At 45.3% G+C, this 26,441-nt stretch overlaps 1 protein-coding gene across 4 annotated transcripts in view; it reads left to right on the forward strand.

The window, feature by feature from the left end:
- The window catches only part of LOC139264096 (uncharacterized), a 138,219-nt gene that overhangs the window by 82,999 nt on the left and 28,779 nt on the right, over positions 1 to 26,441 (forward strand). For all 4 annotated transcript variants that reach the window (XM_070880208.1, XM_070880188.1, XM_070880196.1 and 1 more), the window contains one exon: positions 26,354 to 26,441. In XM_070880208.1, coding sequence (XP_070736309.1) covers positions 26,354 to 26,441 — 88 coding nt within the window. The remainder of the gene's footprint in view (positions 1 to 26,353) is intronic.

Genomic DNA, 26,441 nt, shown 5'->3' on the forward strand with positions numbered 1-26,441 from the left:
CTCTCGTTCTCTCTCTCTGTGTTATGTTTAGAACAACTCCACTGAGTACTATAAGCTTAAACTGATCTGACCTTAGTCTCTTTAATAAAACTCCAGAGTGCCAAAGCAGCATGGCAGACAACCTTTTATACCTGCTTGCATGAGGTGACCCTTGGGTCTCCCACAGGTATGCCCTCTGGTGGCAAGTCTTATAATGTTTACATACATAACATCACTCCCTCGCCCCCCCCCCCCCCCCCCCGCCCCCCAAAGTCTTTGATACAAGTTATTTACAAGTTAAGGCGATCCGGGGCCCTTCATTCCCTGGTCGATCGCCTGAGTTCAAACCCTGGTGTGGGTGAGTTGGTCGGGCCATTGCTGCTCTGCAGTGCGGCTGGTCTGACCGGACTGTTGGGCATATGGTGGGTTTGTCCTCTTGATTGACGGCGAGACTGATTGCTGGTTGAGTGTGTGTTGGTGGATCGATGATGGTGATGTCCTCTTCGAGTTGTTCTTGGTTGTCAGTAAATCACAGTTTGGTCTGATCTAAATGCTTTCTGCATGTTTATCCATAACATAGTTTGACAATAAACACTCTATTCCCCTCCTTGGCCAAGACAGTGCCAGCAACCCATTTGGGACCATGACCATAATTAAGAACAAACACAGGGTCATTTATATCAATGCCATGCGATACAGCCGCACGTGGTACATGTTTTGCCAGGTTTCCACATGATCATTAAGATCCGGGTGGATTAAGGAGAGCCTGGTTTTGAGTGCTCTCGTCATTAACAATTCTTCCAGGGGAACCCCAGTAAGTGAGTGGGGTCGCGAGATAAGCAGGTCTGCAGGGAGCCGGCCGTCACATGTTTCAAGCTCTGCTTGATAGTTTGGGCTGCCCGTCCCGCTTGACCGTTGGATGCGGGCTTAAACGGAGCAGACCTGACATGCTTAATGACATTGCAGGTCATAAACTCGTTGAATTCTGAGCTGGTGAAACACGGTCCACTGTCACTGACAAGGACGTCGGGCAAGCCATGGGTGGTGAACATGGCCCGGAGGCTTTCAATGGTGGCGGTGGACATGCAGGATGGCATGATTACACATTCAATTCATTTAGAGTAAGCGTCCACTACTACTAAGAACATCTTTCCCAGAAAGGGGCCAGCGAAATCTACGTAGATCCTGGACCACGGTTTGGAGGGCCATGACCATGGACTCAGTGGAGCCTCCCTTGGTGCATTGCTGAACAGTGAGCAAGTGTTACATTGGTGTACGCATGACTCCAAATCCAAGTCAATGCCGGGCTACCAAACGTGCGACCTAGCAATAGCCTTCATCATGACTATGCCTGGGTGGGTACTGCGTAGGTCGTGTATAAATGCTTTCCTGCCTTTTTTTGGCAAAACCACGCGATTACCCCATAGGAGACAATCCGATTGTGTCGGTGAAACGGCTTGATTTCTTATTGCATTTCCCCGGGAATAGCTGACCAGCCCCCATTGAGGATGCAAGTTTTTACTAGTGATAGCACAGGGTCCTGGCTAGTCCAGGTCCTGATCTGGCGAGCCGTGACGGGTGACCCCCTCCCCCCTCTCAAAAACATCCATGACCAGAAGCAAGTCTGCGGGTTGTGCCATTTCCACCCTGGTGGTGGCCGACTGAGGGCGTCAGCACAGTTTCCATGGCTGATTTGTGTCGGATAACCTAGTCGTAGGCGGACAATGTTAGTGCCCATCTTTGGATGCGGGACGAAGCATTGGTGTTTATACCTTTTTGCTTTCTGAAAACAGCGAAATGAGCGGTTTGTGGTCGGTTTCAAGCTCGAACCGGAGTCCAAATAGGTATTGGTGCATTTTCTTAACCCCATATACACATGTTAACGCCTCTTTCTCGACCATACTGTGGGCTCTTTCAGCCTTAGATAGACTTCTAGACGCATGTGCAACCGGTTGAAGTTTGCCTGATACATTGGTTTGCTGTAACACATACCCGACCCCGTAACATAGAAACATAGAAATTAGGTGCAGGAGTAGGCCATTCGGCTCTTCGAGCCTGCACCACCATTCAATAAGATCATGGCTGATCATTCACCCTAGTACCCCTTTCCTGCTTTCTCTCCAGACCCCTTGATCCCTTTAGCCGTAAGGGCCATATCTAACTCCCTCTTGAATATATCTAACGAACTGGCATCAACAACTCTCTGCAGAAGAGAATTCCACAGGTTAACAACTCTAAATGAAGAAATTTCTCCTCATCTCGGTCCTAAATGGCTTACCCCTTATCCTTAGACTGTGACGTCTGGTTCTGGACTTCCCCAACACGGGAACATTCTTCCTGCATCTAACCTGTCCAGTCCCATCAGAATTTTATATGTTTCTATGAGATCCCCTCTCATTCTTCTAAACTCCAGTGAATACAGGCCCAGTCTATCCAGTCTCTCCTCATATGTCAGTTCTGCCATCTCAAGAATCAGTCTGGTGAACGTTTGCTGCACTCACTCAATAGCAAGACCATCCCTCCTCAGATTAAGAGAACAAAACTGAACACACTATTCCAGGTGAGGCCTCAGCAAGGCCCTGTACAGCTGCAGCAAGACCTCCCTGCTCCTATACTCAAATCCCCTAGCTATGAAGGCCAACATGCCATTTGTCGTCTTCACCGCCTGCTGCACCTGCATGCCAACCTTCAATGACTGATGTACCATGACACCCAGGTCTCGTTGCACCTCCCCTTTTCCTAATCTGCCGTCATTCAGATAATATTCTGCCTTTATGTTTTTGCCACCAAAGTGGATAACCTCACATTTATCCACATTATACTGCATCTGCCATGCATTTGCCCACTCACCTAACTGTCCAAGTCACCATGCACCCTCTTAGCATCCTCATCAAATCTCACACCGCCACCCAGCTTAGTGTCATCTGCAAACTTGGAGATATTACACTCAATTCCTTCATTTAAATCATTGATCTTGTGTGGGACCTTGTCAAAAGCCTTTTGAAAGTCCAAATACACCACATCCACTGGCTCTCCCTTATCCACTCTACTAGTTACATCCTCACAAAATTCTAGAAGATTTGTCAAGCATGATTTCCCTTTCATAAATCCATGCTGACTTGGACCGATCCTGTTGCTGCTATTTCATCCTTAATTATTGACTCCAACATTTTCCCCACTACTCATGTCAGGCTAACTGGTCTATAATTCCCCGTTTTCTCTCTCCCTCCTTTTTTTTTTAAAGTGGTGTTACATTAGCTACCCTCCATTCCATAGGAACTGATCCATAGTCGATAGACTGTTGGAAAATGATCACCAATGCATCCACTATTTCTAGGGCCACTTCCTTAAGTACTCTGGAATGCAGACTATCAGGTCCTGGGGATTTATCGGCCTTCAATCCCATCAATTTCCCTAATACAATTTCCTGACTAATAAGGATTTCCTTCAGTTCCTCCTTCTTGCTAAACCCTCGGTCCCTGAGTATTTCCGGAACGTTGTTTGTATCTTCCTTCGTGAAGACAGAATCAAAGTATTTGTTCAATTGGTCTGTCATTTCTTTGTTCCCCCATTATAAATTCACCTGATTCTGACTGCAAGGGACCTACGTTTGTCTTCACTAATCTTTTTCTCTTCACATAGCTATAGAAGCTTTTGCAGTCAGTTTTTACGAAAATGCATCACAAGCTAGCACTAAACGTTTACACGGATCATACCATATCAGAAATTGTTAGAATATAGCAGGTTTCTGGCCTTCTCAAAGACTGTCTCTTGAGATTTACCCCAAACCCAGTTGTCACCCTTACATAGACTCTGGATCAGTTCCTTTGGACTGGAGGGTAGCTAATGTAACCCCACTTTTTTTTAAAAGTAGGGAGAGAGAAAACAGGGAATTATACACCAGTCAGCCTGACATCGGTGGTGGGGAAAATGTTGGAATCAATTATTAAAAATGTAATAGCAGCGCATTTGGAAAGCAGTGATGGATTTATGAAAGGGAAATCATGCTTGACAATCTTCTGGAATTTTTTGAGGATCTAACTAGTAGAGTGGACAAGGGGAGCCAGTGGATGTGGTGTATTTAGACTTTCAAAAGGCTTTTGATAAGGTCCTACCCAAATATTAGTGAGCAAAATTAAAGCACATGGTATTGGGGGTAATGTACTGACGTGGACAGGAACCAAAGAGTAGGAATAAATGGGTCCTTTTCAGAACGGCAGGCTGTGACTAGTGGGTACCGCAAGGTTCAGTGCTGGGATCCCAGCTATTTACAATATACATCAATGATTTAAATGAAGGAATTGAGTGTAATATCTCCAAGTTTGCAGATGACACTAAGCTGGGTGGCAGTGTGAGCTGTGAGGAGGATGCTAAGGGTGACTTGGCAAATAGGTGAGTGGGCAAATACGAGGCAGATGCAATATAATGTAGATAAATGTGAGCTTATCCACTTTTGTGGTAAAAACAGGATGGCAGATTATTATCTGAATGGTGACAGATTAGTAAAAGGGGAGGTGCAACGAGACCTGAATGTCATGGTACATCAGTCATTGAAAGTTGGCATAGAGGTAGAGCAGGTGGTGAAGAAGCCAAATGGCATGTTGGCCTTCATAGCGAGAGGATTTGAATATAGGAGCAGGGAGGTCTTACTACAGTTGTACAGGGCCTTGGTGAGGCCACACCTTGAATATTGTGTACAGTTTTGGTCTCCTAATCTGAGGAAGGACATTCTTGCTATTGAGGGAATGCAGTGAAGGTTCACCAGACTGATTCCCGAGATGACAGGACTGACATATGAAGAAAGACTGGATCGACTAGGCTTATATTCAGTGGAATTTAGAAGAATGAGAGGGGATCTCATAGAAACATATAAAATTCTGACTGGATTGGACAGGTTAGATGCAGGAAGAATGTTCCCGATGTTGGGGAAGTCCAGAACCAGGGGTCACAGTCTAAGGATAAGGGGTAAGCCATTTAGGACCGAGATGAGGAGAAACTTCTTCACTCAGAGAGTTGTGAGCATGTGGAATTCTCCACCACAGAACGTTGTTGAGACCAGTTCGTTAGATATATTCAAAAGGGAGTTAGATGTGGCCCTTACGGCTAAATGGATCAAGGGGTATGGAGAGAAAGCAGGAATGGGGTACTGAAGTGCATGATCAGCCATGATCATATGGTGCAGGCTCGAAGGGCCGAATGGCCTACTCCTGCACCTATTTTCTGTGTTTCTCTGTGCAATGGTTCCAGCAAAGTGCTCAACCCGGGTAGAAAGTTACCAAAATAGTTGAGTCCCAGGAATGAATGCAGCTCCGTCACATTCCGTGGTCTGGGTGTATTCTTGATGTCCTCCGTCTTTGAGTCCGTGGGTCTGATACCGTGTGCCGCAATCTTTCTCCCCAAAAATTCGACCTCTAGCACGTGGAAAACACACTTGGAGTCCTATTCTATCTAGTCGACTTAGAACCCCTTCCAGGTTGTGCAGGTATTTGCTGGTGTCACGACTGGTGATCAGGATGTCGTTTTGAAACACAATGGTGCGCGGAACCGATTTCAGCAACTCTCCATGTTCCTCTGGAGGATGGCAGCAGCCGAGCGAATCTCAAAAGGGCACCTGTGGTGTATAAACAATCCCTTGTGCGTGTTGATGCACGTCAATCTTTTCGAAGATTCAACCAGCCCCTTTGTAAGCGGAGGTTAGATCCAATTTGGTGAACGACTTCCCCCCCTGCTAACGTTGCAAACAGGTCATCCACCTTGGGTAGTGGATACTGGTCCTGTAATGAGACTCGGTTGATTGTTACTTTGTAGTCTCCACAGATTCTGACAGTGCCATCACTTTTTAACACCGGAACAATTGGGACTGGCTCACTCGTTGAACTCAACTGGCAATATGATTCCCTCTCGTTGCAGTCTGTCCAGTTCGATCTCGACTTTCTCCCTCATCATATATGGAACCGCTCGAGCCTTGTGATGAACCTGCCGTGCATCTGGGTCTAGATGGATCTGCACCTTGGCACCTGTGAAGTTGCCGATGCCTGGTTCAAATAGCGACGGAAATTTGCTCAGCACTTGAGCACACGAGGCATCATCCACCGAAGATAGTGCTTTGATGTCATCCCAGTTCCATAATATTTACATACATAACACTCTCACTCTCTCTCTCTCTCTCTCTCTCTCTCTCTCTCTCTACCAGTCTCTCTCTCTCTCTCTACCAGTCTCTCTCTCTCTCTCTCTACCAGTCTCTCTCTCTCTCTCTATACCAGGCTCTCTCGCTCTCTCTCTCTCTCTCTCGCTCTTTCTCTACCAGTCTCTCTCACTCTCTTTCTTCCCCAGTCTCTCTCTCTTCCCTTCCTACCCCCCGCCACCCCCAGGCTCAATCTCTGTGTCTCTCTCTCTCTTTCTTCTTCCCTCCCCCTTGTGCACGTCCTCCCTCTCCCCCCCCCCCCCCCCTTCCCTCGCTTTCCCTCCCCTTGCTTTCTCTCTCCCTTTCACCGCCAATCTTATCTTGCCCCTCCCTCCCTGAGGTTCCAGCCCAAAGCAGGTTACAGTGCGCAGGTGCTCTGTATAAGCACATTTTCATTCACCATAACTCGCAGTCCCGGCAAAGTATCGGCTTTCAGCAGCTGTTCACGTTCGCAGTGGCTCAGGCCTGTAGCGGCGTGCAGTGCACAGGCGTCAAAATAGGTCCAGCGTGCAGGTGCCGATGCCCGCTTTTGCGGGCCTAAAGAACAAACCTGTGGGACGCAATTGAAAAGAGCGCCTGTGCGGCCTGCAACACCTGGTGGGCGGCAGTCTGGAGGTAACTGCGCGGCCGCACACCCACGCAGCTTAGAGAGAACAGTGGTGGGTAGGCTCCTGTTTGTTGGAGATGGTCATTGCCTGGCACTTGTAAGAACATAACATAAGAAATAGGAGCAGGAGTGGCCCATTTGGCTCCTCGAGCGTGCTCCGCCATTCAATAAGATCATGGCTGATCTGATCTTGGACTCAGCTCCACTTCCCTGCCTGCTCCCCATAACCCTTGACTCGTTTATCGCTCAAAAATCTGTCTATCTCCGCCTTAAATATATTCAATGACCCAGTCTCCACAGCTCTCTGGGGCAGAGAATTCCATAGATTTACAACCCTCAGAGAAGAAATTTCTCCTCATCTCAGTTTTAAATGGGCGGCCCCTTATTCTAAGACAATGTCCCCTAGTTTTAATTTCCTCTTGTGTGTCATGAATGTCAGTTGCCACTAATCAGCTGAAGCCTGAATGTTGTTCAGGTCTTGCTACATACAGGCATGGACTACTTCATTAACTGGGGAATTGTGAATGGAAAATAGGTATGATCTGATTGTCATTTCAGAGACGTGGTTGCAAGATGTGACCAAGGCTGGGAACTGAATATTCAGGGAATCTGCCATTTCATGAGGAAAGGCAGAAAGGAAAAGAAGGTGGGGTAGCTCTGTGTTAATAAGGGATGAGATCAATGTAATACATGTACAGCGTCGAAAATCCGGACTTCTGGAAAATGTTCCGGAATCTGGACCTGCTGCCGCGCCCCCCACCCCCCCCCCCCCCCCCAGCTCAGCCGACCTCTCCCCCGCCTCGGGCCGACCACCGCCCATCCCCCCCACCTACCTACCTTGGCCCAGGTGTTTCCGGACTCGGGACGTCAGAAAGACATTCCGAAGTCCGGAAATACCCGTACCTGGGCTCGGGCGTTTCCGGATTCGGGACGTGAGAAAGCTTGGCCTCAAACTCATGTCCTGAACTTAAATAAAGGTAATTACAAAGGTATTAAGCGCAGGAAGCAGAAAGAGCGTGCGGCAAACCAGTCCCACCCACCGCTTCCCTCAACGACTATCTGTCCCATCTGTGACGTACTGTGGTTCTTGTATTGGACTGTACAGCCACCTAAGAACTCATGTTAAGAGTGGAAGCGAGTCTTCCTGAACTCTGAGGGACTGCCTATGATGATGATGACATTTAAAACATTCATCTGATAGTCTTCTCTCTGCTGTTTCGGCACAGATGCTAACTTGCTTAAAGTTAATCTAACAGTGGGTGGAATAGAAACCTCCAGAATATGATGTGTGATGGTGGCACATTTTAAACTTCAGTTACTACACTGGGACCAGGGTGCTCATTATATAGAATTACAGTTGGCATATAGTGACACCTTTATTCCCATCCAAAAGGCAGATGATTGGGTAATTCCCCCGTCAATCACACCTGGAGACACCAGTATTGTAACTGATTGGGGTTGATTTTACGTACCTAATTTGTATCCTCTACTTATTGCACAGGTATTGTAGCATCGTGGTTATGTTACTGGACTAGTACTCCAGAGGCCTGGACTAATGATCAGAGACATGAGTTCAAATCCCATCTGAACAGCTGGGGAATTTAAATTCAGTTAAACCAATAAATCTGGAATTATAAAAAGCTAGTATTAGTAATGGTGACCATGGAACAACTGGACTCTCATTTTAAAAAAAAAAGGAGTTAGATGAAGTCCTTACTACTAGGGGGATCAAAGGGGTATGGCGAGAAAGCAGGAATGGGGTACGGAAGTTGCATGTTCAGCCATGAACTCATTGAATGGCAGTGCAGGCTAGAAGGGCCGAATGGCCTACTCCTGCACCTATTTTCTATGTCTATGTTTCTAAAAAACACCCATCCGGTTCATTGATGTCCTCTCGGGAAGGAAATCTGCCATCCTTGTCTGACCTGCATGTGACTCCAGACCCACAATAATGTGTTTGACTCTTAACTGCCCTCTGAAATGACCTAGCAAGCCAGTCAGTTAAGGGAAATTAGGGATGGGCAATAAATGCTGGCTTTTTAAAAAATTTGCTGGAGAAATAATCAATTTCTATTTAACTATTTTCCACTCACTGCATTTTGCTGGAGAAATCACTCTCTGGGCTAGACTTTTGCCTTCATTTTCGGCAGTTTTCTAGGTGGTACAGCTGTTTTTTGATGGAAAAATTGCCCGGCGAAACTTTCCTCTTTTTAAAAAAAAAAGAGTTCTGCCCACATTTTGAAAAGACCGGCGGGTAGCAAACCACCCACGTGCACCGCCGAGAAAACCGCCAGGATCTAAGTTTTGCCTCAGCGGAGGACCCATACGCACCGCCCGAGGTAACCGCCCACGAAAAGCTGCCTGAAACAGGGCGGTAGGTGAGTAACCTGCAAAGAAAGGTAAGTTAAAGGTTTTTAAAAATTATTTTTTAAATTCTAAAACGGCGATTACGCTAAGTGTCTTGAGAATGTTTTATAACTTTTTATTTTTTGTTTAACGGAAAAAATATTTTTTGAGTTTTCCCCCCTCTCTAGGCTCAACCACAGCCTCGGAATAAATTTTAGTACTTACCGTCCATTTTGGTAAGAACCACCCGTTTCACCTAGCTCGCCTTTAACCGCCGAGGAACCATTGAGAATATTGGTGTAAGATCCATTTTCTCGCCAGGCGATAGTTTTTACCTTCATTATGGAAATTTTCGCCAGCTTTAGTTGCAGAACGTTAGCCGTTTTTCTGGGCAGCAATCGAGCGTTCCGGGGCTTAGGGAAAGTCTAGCGCTTTTATCAGGAGAAGTGGCTGCAGTTTCGGTCATGAGTTCTGTTTGCTGCAGACTTTTTTATATAGATTGTAAATAGACGTTGTTCGTTTTGCTTATTTGCTGAGTAAATAGACTTGATTTGCTGTAAAATACATTGCTGTGAGTCCTGTCATAAGTCCCGCCCCACTTCCAACTCATTGGCTTACACAACACAATTCATTAGCTGACAGTGGTGTCAATAGACACATGAATTACATAGAAATAAGAACATAAGAAATAGGAACAGGAGTAGGCCATATGGCCTCTCGAGCCTGCTCCGCCATTTAATACGATCATGGCTGATCTGATCATGCACTCAGTTCCACTTGCCTGCCCGCTCCCCATAACCCCTTATACCTTTATCGTTTAAGAAACTCTCTATTTCTGTCTTAAATTTATTCAGTGTTCAGCTTCCACAGCTCTCTGACGCAGCGATTTCCACAGATTTACAACCATCTGAGAGAAAATTTCTCCTCATCTCAGTTTTAAATGGGCGGCCCCTTATTCTAAGATCATGCCCTCTAGTTCTAGTCTCCCCCATCAGTGGAAACATCCTCTTTGCATCCACCTTGTCAAGCCCCCTCATAATCTTATACGTTTCGATAAGATCACCTCTCATTCTTCTGAATTCCAATGAGTAGAGGCCCAACCTATTCAACCTTTCCTCATAAGTCAACCCCCTCATCTCCGGAATCAACCTAGTGAACCTTCTCTGAACTGCCTCCAAAGCAAGTATATCCTTTCATAAATATGGAAACCAAAACTGCACACAGTATTCCAGGTGTGGCCTCACCAATACCCTGTAGCAAGACTTTTCTGCTTTTATACTCCATCCCCTTTGCAATAAAGGCCAAGATTCCATTTGCCTTCCTGATCAATTGATGTACCTGCATACTATCCTTTTGTTTCATGCACAACTACCTCCAGGTCCTGCTGTACTGCAGCACTTTGCAATCTTTCTCCATTTAAATAATAACTTGCTCTTTGATTTTTTTCTGCCAAAGTGCATGACCTCACACTTTCCAACATTATACTCCATCTGTCAAATTTTTGCCCACTCACTTAGCCTGTCTATGTCCTTTTGTAGATGACAGTATGGAAACTAGCAACTCGACAAAATTAGCTTGTGTTGGTGTTTTATCCACATGAGCAGTAGTCCTATCGAATATGCCCGTCTTGTTCACTCATTCCTTTATTCCTTTGTCCTTCAACCATCTAACTAACCTATTCTTAAATATTGACATGGTCTCTCCTTCAATCACTAACTCCGGTAGTTCACTCCATAACGCTCTGTAGAAATGTTTCTCCTGCTCTCCATTCTAAATCTCATGCATTTAACCTTGTGTTCTAAACCCTTCAATCCCTGGAAACAGTCTGGGGATGAAATTACCTTGCTGTCCGTCTCCCATAAGCATGGGAGTTAGCAGAGGCGCTGACATGGTAGCGCCATGCCCCGGGCCGCCACGCAACCAACACTGAAATTGGCCAGCGCCCCTGAGGCTGCCGCGAGCAGTGTCAGCGCCAGCCTCACAGGCCGCAAACCGGGCCTACATCCACTTGCAGGGGTGATGCGCTTTCTCGTTTTGGCCAACTTGCCGGTCAGCCCATTTTGAGGCTCCATGGTGTTGTCTGGGCCGCCATCATGCAGCCCGGCACTCCATTTGGATGCCGGGCTGCGGCCTCGGCACCACGCCTTCCTGTTGGCCCAGTGGAGGCCATTGGAGGCCCTGCATAGTGCACAGCGGGCCGCCTCTTTAATGGAAGGGAAGGGACATTGAAAAGTGCCAGGGCTACGCGGAGAAGCCATGTAGCGCTGCCGATCCCGCCCGAGTAGCACCCTAAGTACCACCCCGGATACCGCCCCAACAGAAAGTGGAGCGCGCGACATTACGCTCCACTTCCTGTAAGGGGCGGTAACCCCAATTTTGCAGCCGGTGCAGGACCCCCGCACCGGGCACAGGAGGTCCCTCCCCAACTGGGTTATTGCCCCCAAAACGGGGCGCTGGGGAATTACGCCGCCTCTGTCTCCATTTACTTCCTTTTCACTCTGGGTTCTGCCGATCTCTGGACAACTCCTATGGAAATTCAGGTCCGTGGCGGTGACCGACTGAGAGTATCAGCGCAGTTCTCTGTGCCCAGTCTGTGGCGGATTACATAGTTGTATGCTGACAGTGTGAGCTCCCATCTTTGGATGCGGGCAGAGGCATTTTAGTTTTGAAATTATAATTATTTGAAAAGAGATACACAAACCGAAAAACGTATTTCAATACAATCCTTTTTTTTAAATAAACTTTTCAAATAAGGCTACCACAATATGAAATATAAAGCTCTGCAAATCAGCGTGAAATGGGGATCATTCCCATTTAAGGCTTTTAGTTTGGAAATTACACGTTTTTTAAAAGTCAGGCTATTTCAAGTAACAAATGAATAACCATTTTCTGGTACAGATGCTGAAAGTATTAATTAATCAAAAACATCATGATTATTAAACCAAGCAGATATTAAATAACACAATTTTCAAGTACATTTTTTTTTTAAAGAAGAAATGTAAGCTTGTAGCATTTCAAGCAGTCGGATATGTTCTTGACACCCAACTCGCAAATTGAGGGGTAAATCAACCCTTCTCTCTCAACAGAGGGACTCACATGATTGTGCCGGTCGGAGGTAGGAATGGGAGACTGTTGGCGAGGACAACTGCTCGACTTCGAAATGCTGTAGTACCATGGAATCTTTTACGAACACCTGAGGTGGCAGACAGGGTCTCAGTTCAACATCTCACCCAAAAGGCACCTCCGACAGTGCAGCACTCCTGCAGTACTGTACTGAAATATCAGCCTAAATTATGAGCTCGAGACTCTGGAGTGGGACTTGAACCCACAAACCACTGCCTCAGAAATGAGTGTTACCACTGAGCCAAGGCTGACCCCTCCACTGAGCTGGATCCTGAAGGAGTGGAGTGCCTCTGTGCACTGGGGCAGGAGTGAGTTGGTTGGCTGTGGGAAAATAAATTTTAGGGGTGTTAGCGTTACTAGGTACGGTAATGCAGTGATTATCTTACTGGACCAGTATCCAGAGGCCTAAACTATCATAGAATTTTACAGCATGGAATAAGGCCATTTCAGCCCATCATGTCCGTGCCGGCCGACCAAGAGCTATCCAGCCTAATCCCACTTTCCAGCCCTTGGTCCGTAGCCCTGTAGGTTACAGCACGTTAAGTGCACATCCAAGTATTTTTTAAATGTGGTGAGGCTTTCTGCCTCTACCACCCTTTCAGGCAGTGAGTTCCAGACCCCACCACCCTCTGGGTGAAGAAAATTCCTCTCATCTCCTCTAAACCTCCCCCCAATTACTTTAAATCTATGTACCCTGGTTGTTGACCCCTCTGCCAAGGGAAACGGGTCCTTCCTATCCACTCTATCCAGGTTCCTCATAATTTTATACACCTCAATCAGGTCTCCCCTTAGCCTCCTCTGTTCCAAATAAAACAGACCCAGCATCTCCAATCTTTTCTCATAGCCAAAAGTCTCCAGTCCAAGCAACATTCTTGTAAATCTCCTCTGCACCCTTTCCAGTGCAATCACATCTTTCCTGAAATGTGGTGACCAGAACCGCACACAATACTCCAGCTGTGGCCTAACCAGTATTTTATATAGTTCAAGCATAACCTCCTTGCTCTTGTATTCCATGCCTCGACTTAAAAAGGCAAGTATTCCATATGTCTTCTTAACCACCTTATCTACCTGGCCTGCTACCTTTAGGGATCTGTGGACCTACACCCCAAGGTCCCTTCGTGCCACTACACTTTTCAGTGTCGTACCATTTAATGTGTATTCCCTTGCCTTGTTAGACCTCCCCAAATGCATTGCCTCACACATATCCGGATTGAATTCCATTTGCCACTGTTTTCCGCCCACCTGACCAGTACATTGATATCTTCCTGTAGTCCGCAGCTTTCTTCTTCATTATCAACCACACAGCCCACAGGTGCATACATTACACATGTGGAAGAGAAAGGTGACACACATCCCACCATGGTAGTTTGAAAATTTGAATTCCGCTTTATTTTTTTTTAAATCAGTAAAAGTGACCATAAAGCTGCCGGATTGTGTCATCTGCAAACTTCTTAATTATACCTCCAACATTCAAGTCCAAGTCATTGATATATACCACAAAAAGCAAGGGACTAAGCACTGAGCCCTGTGGAACCCCATTGGATACAACCTTCCAGTCACAAAAACACCCATCAACCATGACCCTTTGCTTCCTGTCTCCGAGCCAATTTTGGATCCAACTTGTCACTTTGCCCTGGATCCCATGGGCTATTACTTTCGTGACCAGTCTGCCATATGGGACCTTATCAAAAGCTTTGCTAAAATCCATATACACTATATCATACGCACTGCCCTCATCGACCCTCTTGGTTACCTCCTTGAAAAATTCGATCAAGTTAGTCAGACACGTCCTTCTCTTGACAAATCCATGCTGACTGTCCTTGATTAATCCATGTCTTTCCAAATGAATATTTATCCTGTCCCTCAGGATTTTTTCCAATAATTTCCCACCACCAAAGTTAGGCTGACTGGCCTGTAATTACTCGGGTCTATCCCTTTCTCGCTTTTTAAACAGAGGTACAACGAGACCTGGGTGTCGTGGTACATCAGTCATTGAAGGTTGGCATAAAAGCAAATGGCACGTTGGCCTTCATAGCGAGGGGATTTGAGTACAGGGGCAGGGAGGTGTTGCTACAGTTGTACAGGGCCTTGGTGAGGCCACACCTGGAGTATTGTGTACAGTTTTGGTCTCCTAACTTGAGGAAGGACATTCTTGCTATTGAGGAAGGACATTCTTGCTATTGAGGGAGTGCAGCAAAGGTTCACCAGACTGATTCCCGGGATGACGGGACTGACATATCAAGAAAGACTGGATCAACTGGGCTTGTATTCACTGGAGTTCAGAAGAATGAGAGGGGATCTCATAGAAACGTTTAAAATTCTGACGGGTTTAGACAGGTTAGATGCAGGAAGAATGTTCCCAATGTTGGGGAAGTGCAGAACCAGGGGTCACAGTCTAAGGATAAGGGGTAAGCCATTTAGGACCGAGATGAGGAGAAACTTCTTCATCCAGAGAGTGGTGAACCTGTGGAATTCTCTACCACAAAGTTGTTGAGGCCAATTCACTAAATATATTCAAAAAGGAGTTAGATGTAGTCCTTACTACTAGGGAGATCAAGGGGTATGGCGAGAAAGCAGGAATGGGGTACTGAAGTTGCATGTTCAGCCATGAATTCATTGAATGGCGGTGCAGGCTCGAAGGGCTGAATGGCCTGCTCCTGCACCTATTTTCTATGTTTCTATTAGCAGTCCTCCAGTTCTCTGGCACTGCAGCTGTAGCGAGAGAGGACTGGAAAATGATGCTCAAAGCCTCTGCTATTTCCTCTTTTGCTTCTCTTAACAGCCTGGGATACATTTCTTTCGAGCCTGGGGATTTATCCACTTTCAAAGCTGCTAAGCCCCTTAATACTTCCTCTCTCACTATATTTATCTCATCTAATATTTCACACTCCTCCACCCTCATTGCAAAGTCTGCATCGCCCCTCTCTTTTGTGAAAACGAATGCAAAGTATTCATTAAGAATCCTACCCATGTCTTCCGCCTCCACACACAGATTTCCTTTATGGTCTCTAATAGGCTCCACTCTTTCTCTAGTTATCCTCTTGCTCTTAATGTATTTATAAAACTTCTTTGGGTTTTCCCTGATTTTACTTGCCAACATTCTTTCATGCTCTCTCTTTGCTTTCCTGATATCTTTTTTAATTGAACCCCTGCACTTCTTATATTTCCCTAGAGTCTCTGCAATATTGAGTTCCTAGTATCTGTCATAAGCTTCCCTTTTTTCCTTTATCTTACCCTGTAAGTCCCTTGACATCCAGGGGGCTCTGGATTTGTTAGCCCCACCCTTTTTTTAAGGGAACATACTTGCTCTGTACCCTCAGGATCTCCTCCTTGACTGCCTTCCACTGCTCTGGTACTGATTTACCATCAAGAAGCCATTTCCAGTCCACTTTGCCAAATCACAATAAATAACTTTATTTCACATTTTTCCTTAAGTGGGATCCCCTCCTGAAACATGCTAACCACAAAATTCTCAGTCTCGCAGATGCACCACAGTGACTCCAGCTGCCCCTGAAGCTCCGAAATGGGAGCTCAAGTTGCTGCAGCTGGAGACACCTCCTGCACACGTGGTCGTCCTGGCTGCGCGAGGTGACCAGGACTTCCCACATGCCACAGGATGTGCAATCCATGGGACTGAGCTGCCCTGTCATCCCTCTAGTTAATAGACTCGGAACTGTCGAGCAGAAATAAACTCTCGAACTTGGCAAAACACACCCAGCAGCTACTCAGCAATCAGCTGATTGAATTAATTCGTTTTTTTAGATTAGAAATATTACTTATCTATGTTTACTTTTTTAATTGATTTTAATCTTCCCCTCGTCTCCGAATTCCCACTCTTTGCAAATTCCCAAATAAACCAATCTGCTTAAGTCCACTCCCTTTAAGAGCTAATAATCCAGAGAATGTGTTCAGATCCCACCATGGTAGTTTGAAAATTTTAATTCCGCTTTATTTTTAAAAAATCTGTAAAAGTGACCATAAAGCTGCCGGATTGTTGTAAAAACCCAACAGATTCACACATACTTTAGGGAAGGTAACCTGCCTTCCTTAGCAAGTCTGACCTACCGTATATACTCGCGTATCATGCGACTTTTGAAGACCTAAATTGTAACCTAAATTTGGGGGGTCGCATGATACGCGAGATACAAAATTTGCGGGTGTGAAATGCTGGCCAAGATTAGGCTGTTAGGCTGTTAAGCAGACCGTATCCATTTACGGTAAGTCAAATAGTACATATGTATATCAAATAAAGATGATTTTGATAAAACTACTGTAGGTTAATTAACATTTAATAAAATAAAAACACTATTAAAACAAACTATTACAGGTAAACTAAAATCGTAAAGCATAAAGTCTTATTTTAGATCGTGTTATAATATAACCATTTTCTCGATTTTCGGACACCCACTTTGATACTTTATCTTCTAAATGCGGCCAATGACATTTCGACCCGCGATTTGCGCATTTATAGGAAGGAGTTTCCTTCAATTTTTCTTTTTGTTTTCTCCAGTTTCGGACACAGCTTTCTCTGACACCAAACAGCTTTGCAGCTTTAACGTTGTTGCTTTGTTCCGCTTCAGCAACAACTTGCAGCTTAAATTTGGCAGTATATTTCGGTTGTTTACGGCGGAAGAGTCGTTTCATGATTCGGTTGTTAAGGTCTGTATTCGATCGTTATGTGTTAGGGTACTTGTTACGTGTTGGGTACTTGTTAAACTTGTTTGAAAGCCTAGCCTAGTGTCATCTGGTATCTCAAAAAAGTGACTCGCATGATGCATAAGATATATGATAAATTCATGTTTTGGGGACGAAAATTTAGGGGTCGCATGATACGTGAGATCGTAGGATACGCGAGTATATACGGTATATGTGACTCCTGTGCTACACAAACATGGTTGACTCTTGCAGCCCTCTGTGAGATGTTTGATTCGATATTGACCTAAATTGGTGGCAGTGATTAAAACATTATTCATCATAAAGAAGAATCAATATAATTATTGTATCTTAAGCAGCAGTTTACTAGGTATAATTAAAAGTTATGCTACGCAGTAAAAGTTATCTGCACCCCTCTGGCCGTGCCCCAGGGCCGTATTCACCTCAGAGTGTCACCGAGATGTACTTGAATCCTCCTCCTCTCTTCTACACTTAACCTCTTAATTATGCCATTTCTTTCAATTCAAATCTATTGCATTCCCTTGGATCTATCACTCAACCTTTCTCTTGGCTTCTGTCTCACACTGTCCCTCTTTTTAATCTAAAAATTAGATAAAACAATTGTGAAGTATAAACGTGCTTAAAACTAACCACAATGAATCATTGTTATGCAAAAATTAAGGTCAATCCCCCAGGCATGAACGACCAATCTTGTGCCTTCAAGCTTCCAGTTACATGGAATCATAAATATTACGGCACAGAAGGAGGCAATTTGGCCCATTGTGCCTGTGTCGGTGTTAGTTCTTTAAATGGAGCTGTCTGCTCCAGTGTCCCATCCCATTATCCTTTTATGTTATTCCATTTCAGATACTTATCCATTCCATTCTAATGTTAGTAAAGGTCACTTCATGACTTTGCATTGACAGCATGAAATTGGAAAATTATCCCTGCAATCTCTGTCTCAATAGGCCCTTGTGATAAAATGTTCCATGTTCTAATAACCCACTGTGTGGAAAAAAAATTCCTTCTAACGTCCCCTTTTCTACAGTAAGGACACACAGCCGTTAAGGAAAAATGTGAAATAAAGCTACCAACAGAAAAATGCAGTGGCAATTTTTTTCCCGGTAGAATTTATTTTCCTTGGCTCAGTCAGTGACTGAAAACCCAGGTACCTGATCTCCTTATTTCATCAGTTAAAGGATGCTATGGATCCAAGCGTTTAGACAGGTTCAGGGTAGCTTGCTCTGTGCTTTCCTGTCTTTTCTCACTCTGGGGAAAAGCACCTGGGAATCGATAGGTGTTCCCAAAGCCATTTTGTAGGAAGCGTTGGTCAGGAACAGGGCGACAACACAAAGTAGAAAGAAGAAAAAATCTTGCCTTTCACTACATCAGGATGTCCCAAAGCACTTCATTGCCGATGTTTACTGTGGTGCCCTGGTACACACTTCCTCTGATGGGAGCTTCCAGCTGGCAATACGGTAACAGCAATTTAAAAGCTGGTGCGCCGGCTGTGTGGGAGCTGCAGGCGCAGCTTAACGAGAACATTGAATCACAGGGAATTCACTGTGTTGAGCTAACTTGCCTGGAAGGAGATATAGCACCTCCAACCTGGGGAGGTTTCGTGGGAAGAACATGAATTTGATCACTTTGAGGGGGAAAAACAGCAAACTGTATCACTAATCTATTGTCCCACCTGCACGCTGTCCCACCACAAGTCTCTTGCAACTGCACTTATCAACTCTCAACAGTCAAGCCTTTGACCGTCCATTCACCATGACACTTCTGCAGCTACCGATCTGCTCAACCACACCTTTGAGGTCCTAGTCCCTGTTAAAACAATTACTCACTCTCACCCTGGCCATTCCCCCTGCTACAGCCCTCAAGTCCAAGGGACGCAGACTTGAATGGTTGTGGCGGACAACCGGTTTAGCCATTCACCGCCAGATTGGGTTGGACCACATAAAGCACTATCGGGTCCTGCTCTCCTGCCAAAATCGCTCACTATTCCAGAATCATTCTGGGATGTAAAGATAAACCCCGGCTTCTATTTTCCACTGCTAACCATCTTTTTAAACCCCTCTCCCCAGTCTCCACCCTCACCTCCGATAATAAGTGTGAGGAGCTCATGGACTTCTTTATCTCTAAGATTGAGACCATCCTTTCAGTTGCCTTTGCCTCTTCCTTTCTTTCCCCTAGCCCACCGAGCCAAACTTCCTCTAAGGAAGCCCCCTGCCCTAGCCCTGTCCTCACATCTTTCTCCAGTTTCTGTCTGATGTCCCCTCATTATCTTTCCGAGCTCATCCTGTTCATGAGACTCACTTCCTGCTCCCTTGACCCTATTCCCACCAAACTGCTGACCACCCAATTTCCTTTTCTGGCTCCTGTGTTAGCTGACATTGTTAACGGTTCTCTCTCCTCGGGTACTGTCCCCCTCTCCCTTAAATCTGCCATCATCACCCCTCCTCAAAAAAAAAACAACCCTCAACCTCTCTGTCCTTGCAAACGACCACCCCATCTCCAACCCCCCTTTCCTCTCCGAAGTCCTTGAACAGGTTGTCGCCTCCCAAATCCGTGCCTGTCTTTCCCGCAATTCTTTCTACCAATCCGGTTTCCACGCCTGCCACAGTACCGAAAACGGCTCTCATTAAAGCCACAAATTACATCCTTTGTGACTGTGACAAAGGCAAACTATCCCTCCTCCTACTTCTTGACTTGTCTGCAGCTTTTGACATGGTTGACCACTCTATCCTTCTCCAGTTGAATATTGAGAAGACCGAAGCCATTGTTTTCAGTCCCCACCACAAACTCTCTGTTCCATAACCACTGACTCCATGCCTCTCCCCAACTACTGTCTGAGGCTGAACCATACTGTTCACAACCTTGGTGTAATATTTGATCCTGAAATGAGCTTTCAACCACATATCCACAGCATAACTATTTCCACCTATATAACATTGCCCATCTCTGCCCTTGCCTCAGCTCATCCGCTGCTGAAGCCCTCATCCATGTCTTTGTTACCTCCAGACTTGACTATTCCAACGCACCCCTACATAAACTAGAGGTGAGCCAAAACTCGGCTGCCCATGTCCTAACTCGCACCAAGTTCCAATCACCCATCACTCCTGTGCTCGCTGACCTACATTAACTTCTGGTTAAGCATCCTTATTTAAATTTCTCCATGGCCTCGCCCCTCCCTATCTCTGTAATCTCCTCCAGCCCCACAACCCCACCCCCCCTGCCCCCGAGATGTCTGCACTTTTCTAATTCTGCCATCTTGAGCATCCCTGATTATAATCGCTCAATCATTGGTGACTGTGCCTTCTGTTGCCTAGGACCCAAGCTCTGAAACTCCCTGTCTAAACCTCTCCGCCTCTCTACCTCTTGATCCTCCTTCAAGACGCTCCTTAAAACATACCTCTTTGACCAAGCTTTTGGTCACCTGTGCTAATTTCTATTTATGCAGCTCGGTGCCAATTTTTTAAATCTCATAATACTCCTGTGAAGCACCTTGGGACGTTTAACAACATTAAAGGCGCTTAAAAAAAAATACAAGTTGTTGTTGATGGAAAAAATCCTTTCCCATTTTCAGCTGAATTGCTCTTGATATCCTACCCCATTATATCTAATAAAATCATGAGTAAATACAGGATGGAACTCACCCTCCAGTTGTATATGGATTATACTATTGGATGTAACAGCTCAGAAAAATTGCGTGGTGGAAATGGCATTGATTTTTAGGGCTGAATGACCTGACAGCAGTTTCGTAACAAAGGGCAAAGGCGATTCTAACGAGATGTTATCCGTCTGGAGGATTTTATTTCAGAGTGTGCCCTTCTAGTCATTTTACACAATGAAACCGGAAACATACATATCTATAAATGAATGTTTTTCTTTCACATTTAAAGTTTAAAATTTCTTCCCCTCCTCCCCACTTTTTCCCTGCCTCTGTACTTGTTTAAAAACTGTTAAATCTCTAACTTCTTCCAGTTTTAATGATAGGTTGTTGACCTGAAACATTAACTGTTTCTCCACAGATGCCTGACCCTCTGAGTATTTCCAATATTTTCTGTTTTTATTTAAAAGGAGCATTTATTTAATGATGAAATTTCAGCTTGGCTCAGTTTGTAGCCTTTGAGTTAGAAGGTTTTTGGTTCAAACCCCACTCCAGGTCTTAAAAAAAACACCTCATGCTTATTCACTTACAACGTCACCGTTTTATATGCCATATATCAGGGAAAGCTGATTTCAATGAACAAAGGTTAAAAAAAAAGTATTTGGTCATTGATGTATGGATGAATAATTAGTTGTGCGGATGAATAATCAGTTACCCAAGAGATATTCTCTTACTAAGTGCACAGAATCAGCTGATACAGTAAAGTTTCTCTAATCTTTCGGTTGAGTCTAACAGATGCTTTGCACGGGAAGTGGCTTGAAGATTGCAGCTTGAGTATGAGTCAGGTGTGAGTCATCGCTTCCTGGGCGGATAATTCTTTTAAAAAAGAAATCTGGAAATAAAAAGCTGGTATCAGTAAAAGGGACCATTAAACTGAGAGATTATCGTAATAGCCCAACTGCTTCACTCGTGTCCTTTAGGGAAGGAAACCTATCGTCCTTACCCGGACTAGCCTACATGTGACTTCAATCTCACGCCAATGTGGTTCACTCTTAACTGCTCTCAGAAGTGGGCAACCAAACTACCCACTTGTATCAAACCGCTACTATGAATGTACAATAGTTCAAGAAGAAGGCCCATAGCCACCAATTTCTCAGGGCAACTAGGGATGGGTAAGAAATGCGGGCCATGCCAGTGATGCTCATATCCTGAGGATGATTATGAGCACATAGTCTAGGCTGACACTCCAGTGCAGTACTGAGGGAGTGCTGCACGATCGGAGGTGCCCTCTTTCAGAAAAGACACTAAACCGAGACGCCGTCTGCCCTCTCAGGTAGACATAAAAGATCGCATGGCACTATTGGAAGAAGAGTACAGGGGTTCTGCCCCGAGTCCTGGCCAATATTTATCCCTCAATCAATACCTAAAATACAGATTAACTGGTCATTATCTCACTGCCATTTATGGGATCTTGCTGTGTGCAAATTGGCTACCGTGTTTTCTACGTTACAACAGCAACTACACTTCAAAAAATTGAATGTGAGGTCACCTGAGGTTGTGAAAGGTGATTTATAAATACAAATTATTTTCTTTCTGAATCTGGGTGTCCGTGACGTGAGGCTTCTGGGCGGAAGTCAAGTGAATGCGGCGACGGTCCCCAGTGGTCAGATGAAGTAGATTTCGGGGACGGGGGTTGGGCGGGTAGATGATTACGGTCAGCAGAGGGTAACCCGGGGCAAGGGAGGCTCTAGCTTTCCTTGTGGGAGAAGTAGTCCTGTTTTTAAAAACAAATTAAATTCAATTTTCAGCTCTCTTCTGGCAAATGTGCAATTGCAGGTTAAAATGGCATCATGGTCTGAATTGCATCATTACACCCCCGACTTTTGCATGTCAATGAGGCCCTCGCTTGCCTGGAACAAGGGCCTCTCGCAGTGTCCAATCCAGTTAGTAGGACCCTGCTCCGATTGTAATTCCCCTTCCCTCGCTGTTCTTGTTCGGCGGGGAAGAGGCAATACCGGTCATCCTGTATAAAGTAACACCTGTTGCATTGGCCATTTAGGCATTACTAACATTAGTTAAAAAATTTTGGCCGTCAGTGTCACCTACAAGTGTAACGGGCATTCAAGGTCAACCATGATTTTTGCAGCGCGACAGCTACAGGAAAAATGCAGGGAACAGAGCCAGCCCTTCTACATGGCCGCCTTCGACCTTACAAAGGCCTTTGACACTGTCAACCACGAGGGTCTATGGAGTGTCCTCCTCCGTTTCGGATGCCCCCAAAAGTTCGTCACCATCCTCCACCTACTCCACGACGACATGCAGGCTGTGATCCTTACCAATGGATCCATCACAGACCCAATCCACATCCGGACCGGGGTCAAACAGGGCTCCAACCCTCTTCTCAATCTTTCTCACTGTCATGCTCCACCTCAGTCAACAAGCTCCCAGCTGGAGTGGAACTAAACTACAGAACCAGTGAGAACCTATTCAACCTGCACCGTCTCCAGGCCAGATCCAAGACCACCCTAACTTCTGTCGTCGAGCTACAGTACGTGGACGATGCCTGCATCTGCGCACATACAGAGGCTGGACTACAGGACATAGTTGACGTATTTACTGAGGCGTACGAAAGCATGGGCCCTACACTAAACATCCATAAGACAAAGGTCCTTCACCAACCCGTCCTCACCGCACAGCACTGCCCCCCAGTCATCAAGATCCATGGCGCGGCCTTGGACACCGTGGATCACTTCCCATATCTCGGGAGCCTCCTATCAACAAGAGCAGGCATCGACGACGAGATCCAACACCGCCTCCAGTGCGCCAGTGCAGCCTTCGGTCGCCTGAGGAAAAGAGTGAAGACCAGGCCCTCAAAACTGCCACCAAGCTCATGGTCTACAGGACTGTAGTAATACCTGCCCTCCTGTATGGCTCAGCGACATGGACCATGTACAGTAGACACCAAGTTTCTGGAGAAATATCACCAATGATGTCTCCGCAAGATTCTACAAATCCCCTTGGAGGACAGGCACACCAACATCGGCGTCCTCATTCAGGCTAACATCCCCAGCATTGAAGCACTGACCACACTCGATCAGCTCCGCTGGGCAGGCCACATAGTCCGCATGCCAGACACGAGACGCCCAAAACAAGCGCTCTACTCTGAGCTCCTTCATGGCAAACGAGCCAAATGTGGGCAGCGGAAACGCTACACGGACACCCTCAAAGCCTCCCTGATAAAGTGCAACATCCCCACTGACACCTGGGAGTCCCTGGCCCAAGACCGCCCTTAGTGGAGGAAGTGCATTCGAGAGGGCGCTGAGCACTTCGAGTCTCAACGCCGAGAGCATGCAGAAATCAAGCGCAGACAGCGGAAAGAGCGTGTGACAAACCAGTCCCACCCACCCCTTCCCTCAACGACTATCTGTCCCACCTGTGACAGAGTCTGTGGCTCTCGTATTGGACTGTTCAGCCACCAAAGAACTCACTTCAGGAGTGGACGCAAGTCTTCCTCGATCCCGAGGGACTGTCTATGATGATGAATGTAAAAATGTCATAAGACAGTGGACACAGGGGTTTTCAATGCATTTTGAAATGAAGTGTTGTGATCCACCTGCTTTTTAAATACATCAGTAAATTGTGCCAAAGAAAATAACTTTTGCATCATTATGTAGAGTTTATACTACACACAAGCCTCCTCCACTCTAATTGCCTATTTTAATCCTGCCCCTCTGTCCCTCTATTCCCTTCTGTCGTAGAGGATCCGTTTTATGGGTTGGTTCAAGTCTCCTAAACATTAGTGAATGTAGTTTGTACCCATATATTTGCAAAGCAAGAGACCCAGTGATCTGTGCAAGACTTGTGCGCTTTAGTTTGCGCAGTTTAGTTTTAATGTGAAACGGCCATTTTCTGCTCTACGAAGTTAACTCGCCTCACTTTGCGCTTTATTAATGGCTGTAACCCGGTTCATTGGGAAATACTTGAGTTATTTTCTTGTTTTTTTTGTTAACCTCATGGAGCTGTGCCAAAAATGGAAACAAAATTTGCACTCATTCATTAATTTCACTCATTATCCCCTTTCTCAGCCACCTGAAATCTGTGTCACAGCACAGAGAGAGTTGTTCAATCACTTGTGATTAGCAAGCGAGTGCCAGGTGGAAGTAACCATTGCTGAAATTGATATGAATGACTGATCACGCCATCCAAGCGGTACAAAACAGTAGCAGCCTTATCATCTGTCATTAGCCTTTTGATGAGAAATGAACTGGACAGCCTGAAAACCCAATCAAACAGTGCCATTGGCTAATCATTCTCTTCCTTCCCATAGATTAATGTGAGATTCCAGACAGCAGGATACAATTAGCACCTATTAGTCGGAAACACAAAAATCAAGCCCCTTAATTTCCTCTGCATCTTGTAGTGTGATCTGTATCTTGCAGTGTATTGCTGTGATCAAATGTACTTCATCAGACAAACTGTTAAGAGTGGGAGACAGTTTGAAAAACTCTTGATTGTGTAGTTGCAGTGTAGGACCAAAGACATAGTTGTCCCATGCCAGCTTCCTGCCTGCGTAAACTTGACAGTACGTCAGTATATTTTTTCACCCTCAGGACAAAAACAGTCTTTAGCATCACACGGTTATAAAAGCAGGGTGATTTCTCCAGCAAAAGGCAGTGAGTGGAGGATAGTTACATAATACAAATTATATGCCTAAAATTAGTCCTAGTCACTTACAGCAGTGGGGTCTCCAAGCATGATTGACGGAGAATTATCCAATCATCTCCTTTCTGGCCAGGAATAATGATGCAGTCTTCTTTCAGATGAGCCGTTAAACCAAAGCCCCGTCTGCCTTCTCGGGTGGATGTAGAAGAGCCCATGGCACTATTCGAAGAAGAGCAGGGGAGTTCTCCCAGGTGTCGTGACTAACATTTATCTCTCAACCAACACCTTATAAAAACAGATTATCTGGCCATTATTTCATTGTTGTTTGTGGGAACGTGCTGTGTGCAAAGTGGCTGTTCTGTTTCTTACGTTAAAGCATTGACTACACTTTTTTTTAAAGTTCTTCATTGGCTGTAAAGCGCTTTGCGACATCCTGAGGTTGTGAAAGGTGCTATATAAATTCAGGCCTCTCTTTAATATTATTCCAGATTTATTTAACGCTAAAGATTTTTATGAAAACCGGAACGGACAAAAATACCCCCTTACTTAGCCCAGCTGGTAGCCCTCACGTGTCTCGTACAGAAGGTTGTGGGTTCTAAGTCCCGTTCCAGAGACTTGAACACATAATCTTGGCTGACAGATCAGTGTAGGACTGAGGGAACACTGGAAATTCAGGTATGGAGGTCATTGACCACTGTGGAACTTTGATGATGGATCTCAAATTACCACCATGTTCTCCCAGTGAGTGTTATAATGTGCGATCTGTTCAGAGAATGTTCTACTGCACGTGATGCTGAAATAGAGTTGGCAACTCTGGTTGGATGTATTCTGGGAGGTTTCATCACATGACCTCCTGCTTTCATATGCCCCGCCCCCACACTCCCGTCATTGGTCACCCGACATGTCCATCTTAATGGTGCACCGCCTTCCCTTATCAATTGGAAAGCAAACAAACTCCAATTAAATGATTCTTGACTATATGTCAAACAGCTTTTATTTTCCTCATTTGCAAAATTTTTTTCATGTCCCTATGATTTTTCTCCAAGTTGCTTGCAGCAGGAGATTAATTTTGAATTCCTGGAGACTCCCAGACAATCCAAAAGGGTTGGTGACCTTATGCTGAAAGTGAAGTTAAATTGTACAAAAACTGAGACATGTGTATAGTTCTAATAATCTTATTTTGCAGAAATGCTGGCCAAGAAAAGCTTTTGTGCTGTTTTGGAAATGGCTCCAGAAACTGCATTGGTGTTGAACTCAACGACTTGATATTAAAG

The sequence above is a fragment of the Pristiophorus japonicus genome, chromosome 1, assembly GCF_044704955.1.
Source record: "Pristiophorus japonicus isolate sPriJap1 chromosome 1, sPriJap1.hap1, whole genome shotgun sequence".
Taxonomy (NCBI): Eukaryota; Metazoa; Chordata; class Chondrichthyes; family Pristiophoridae; genus Pristiophorus; species Pristiophorus japonicus.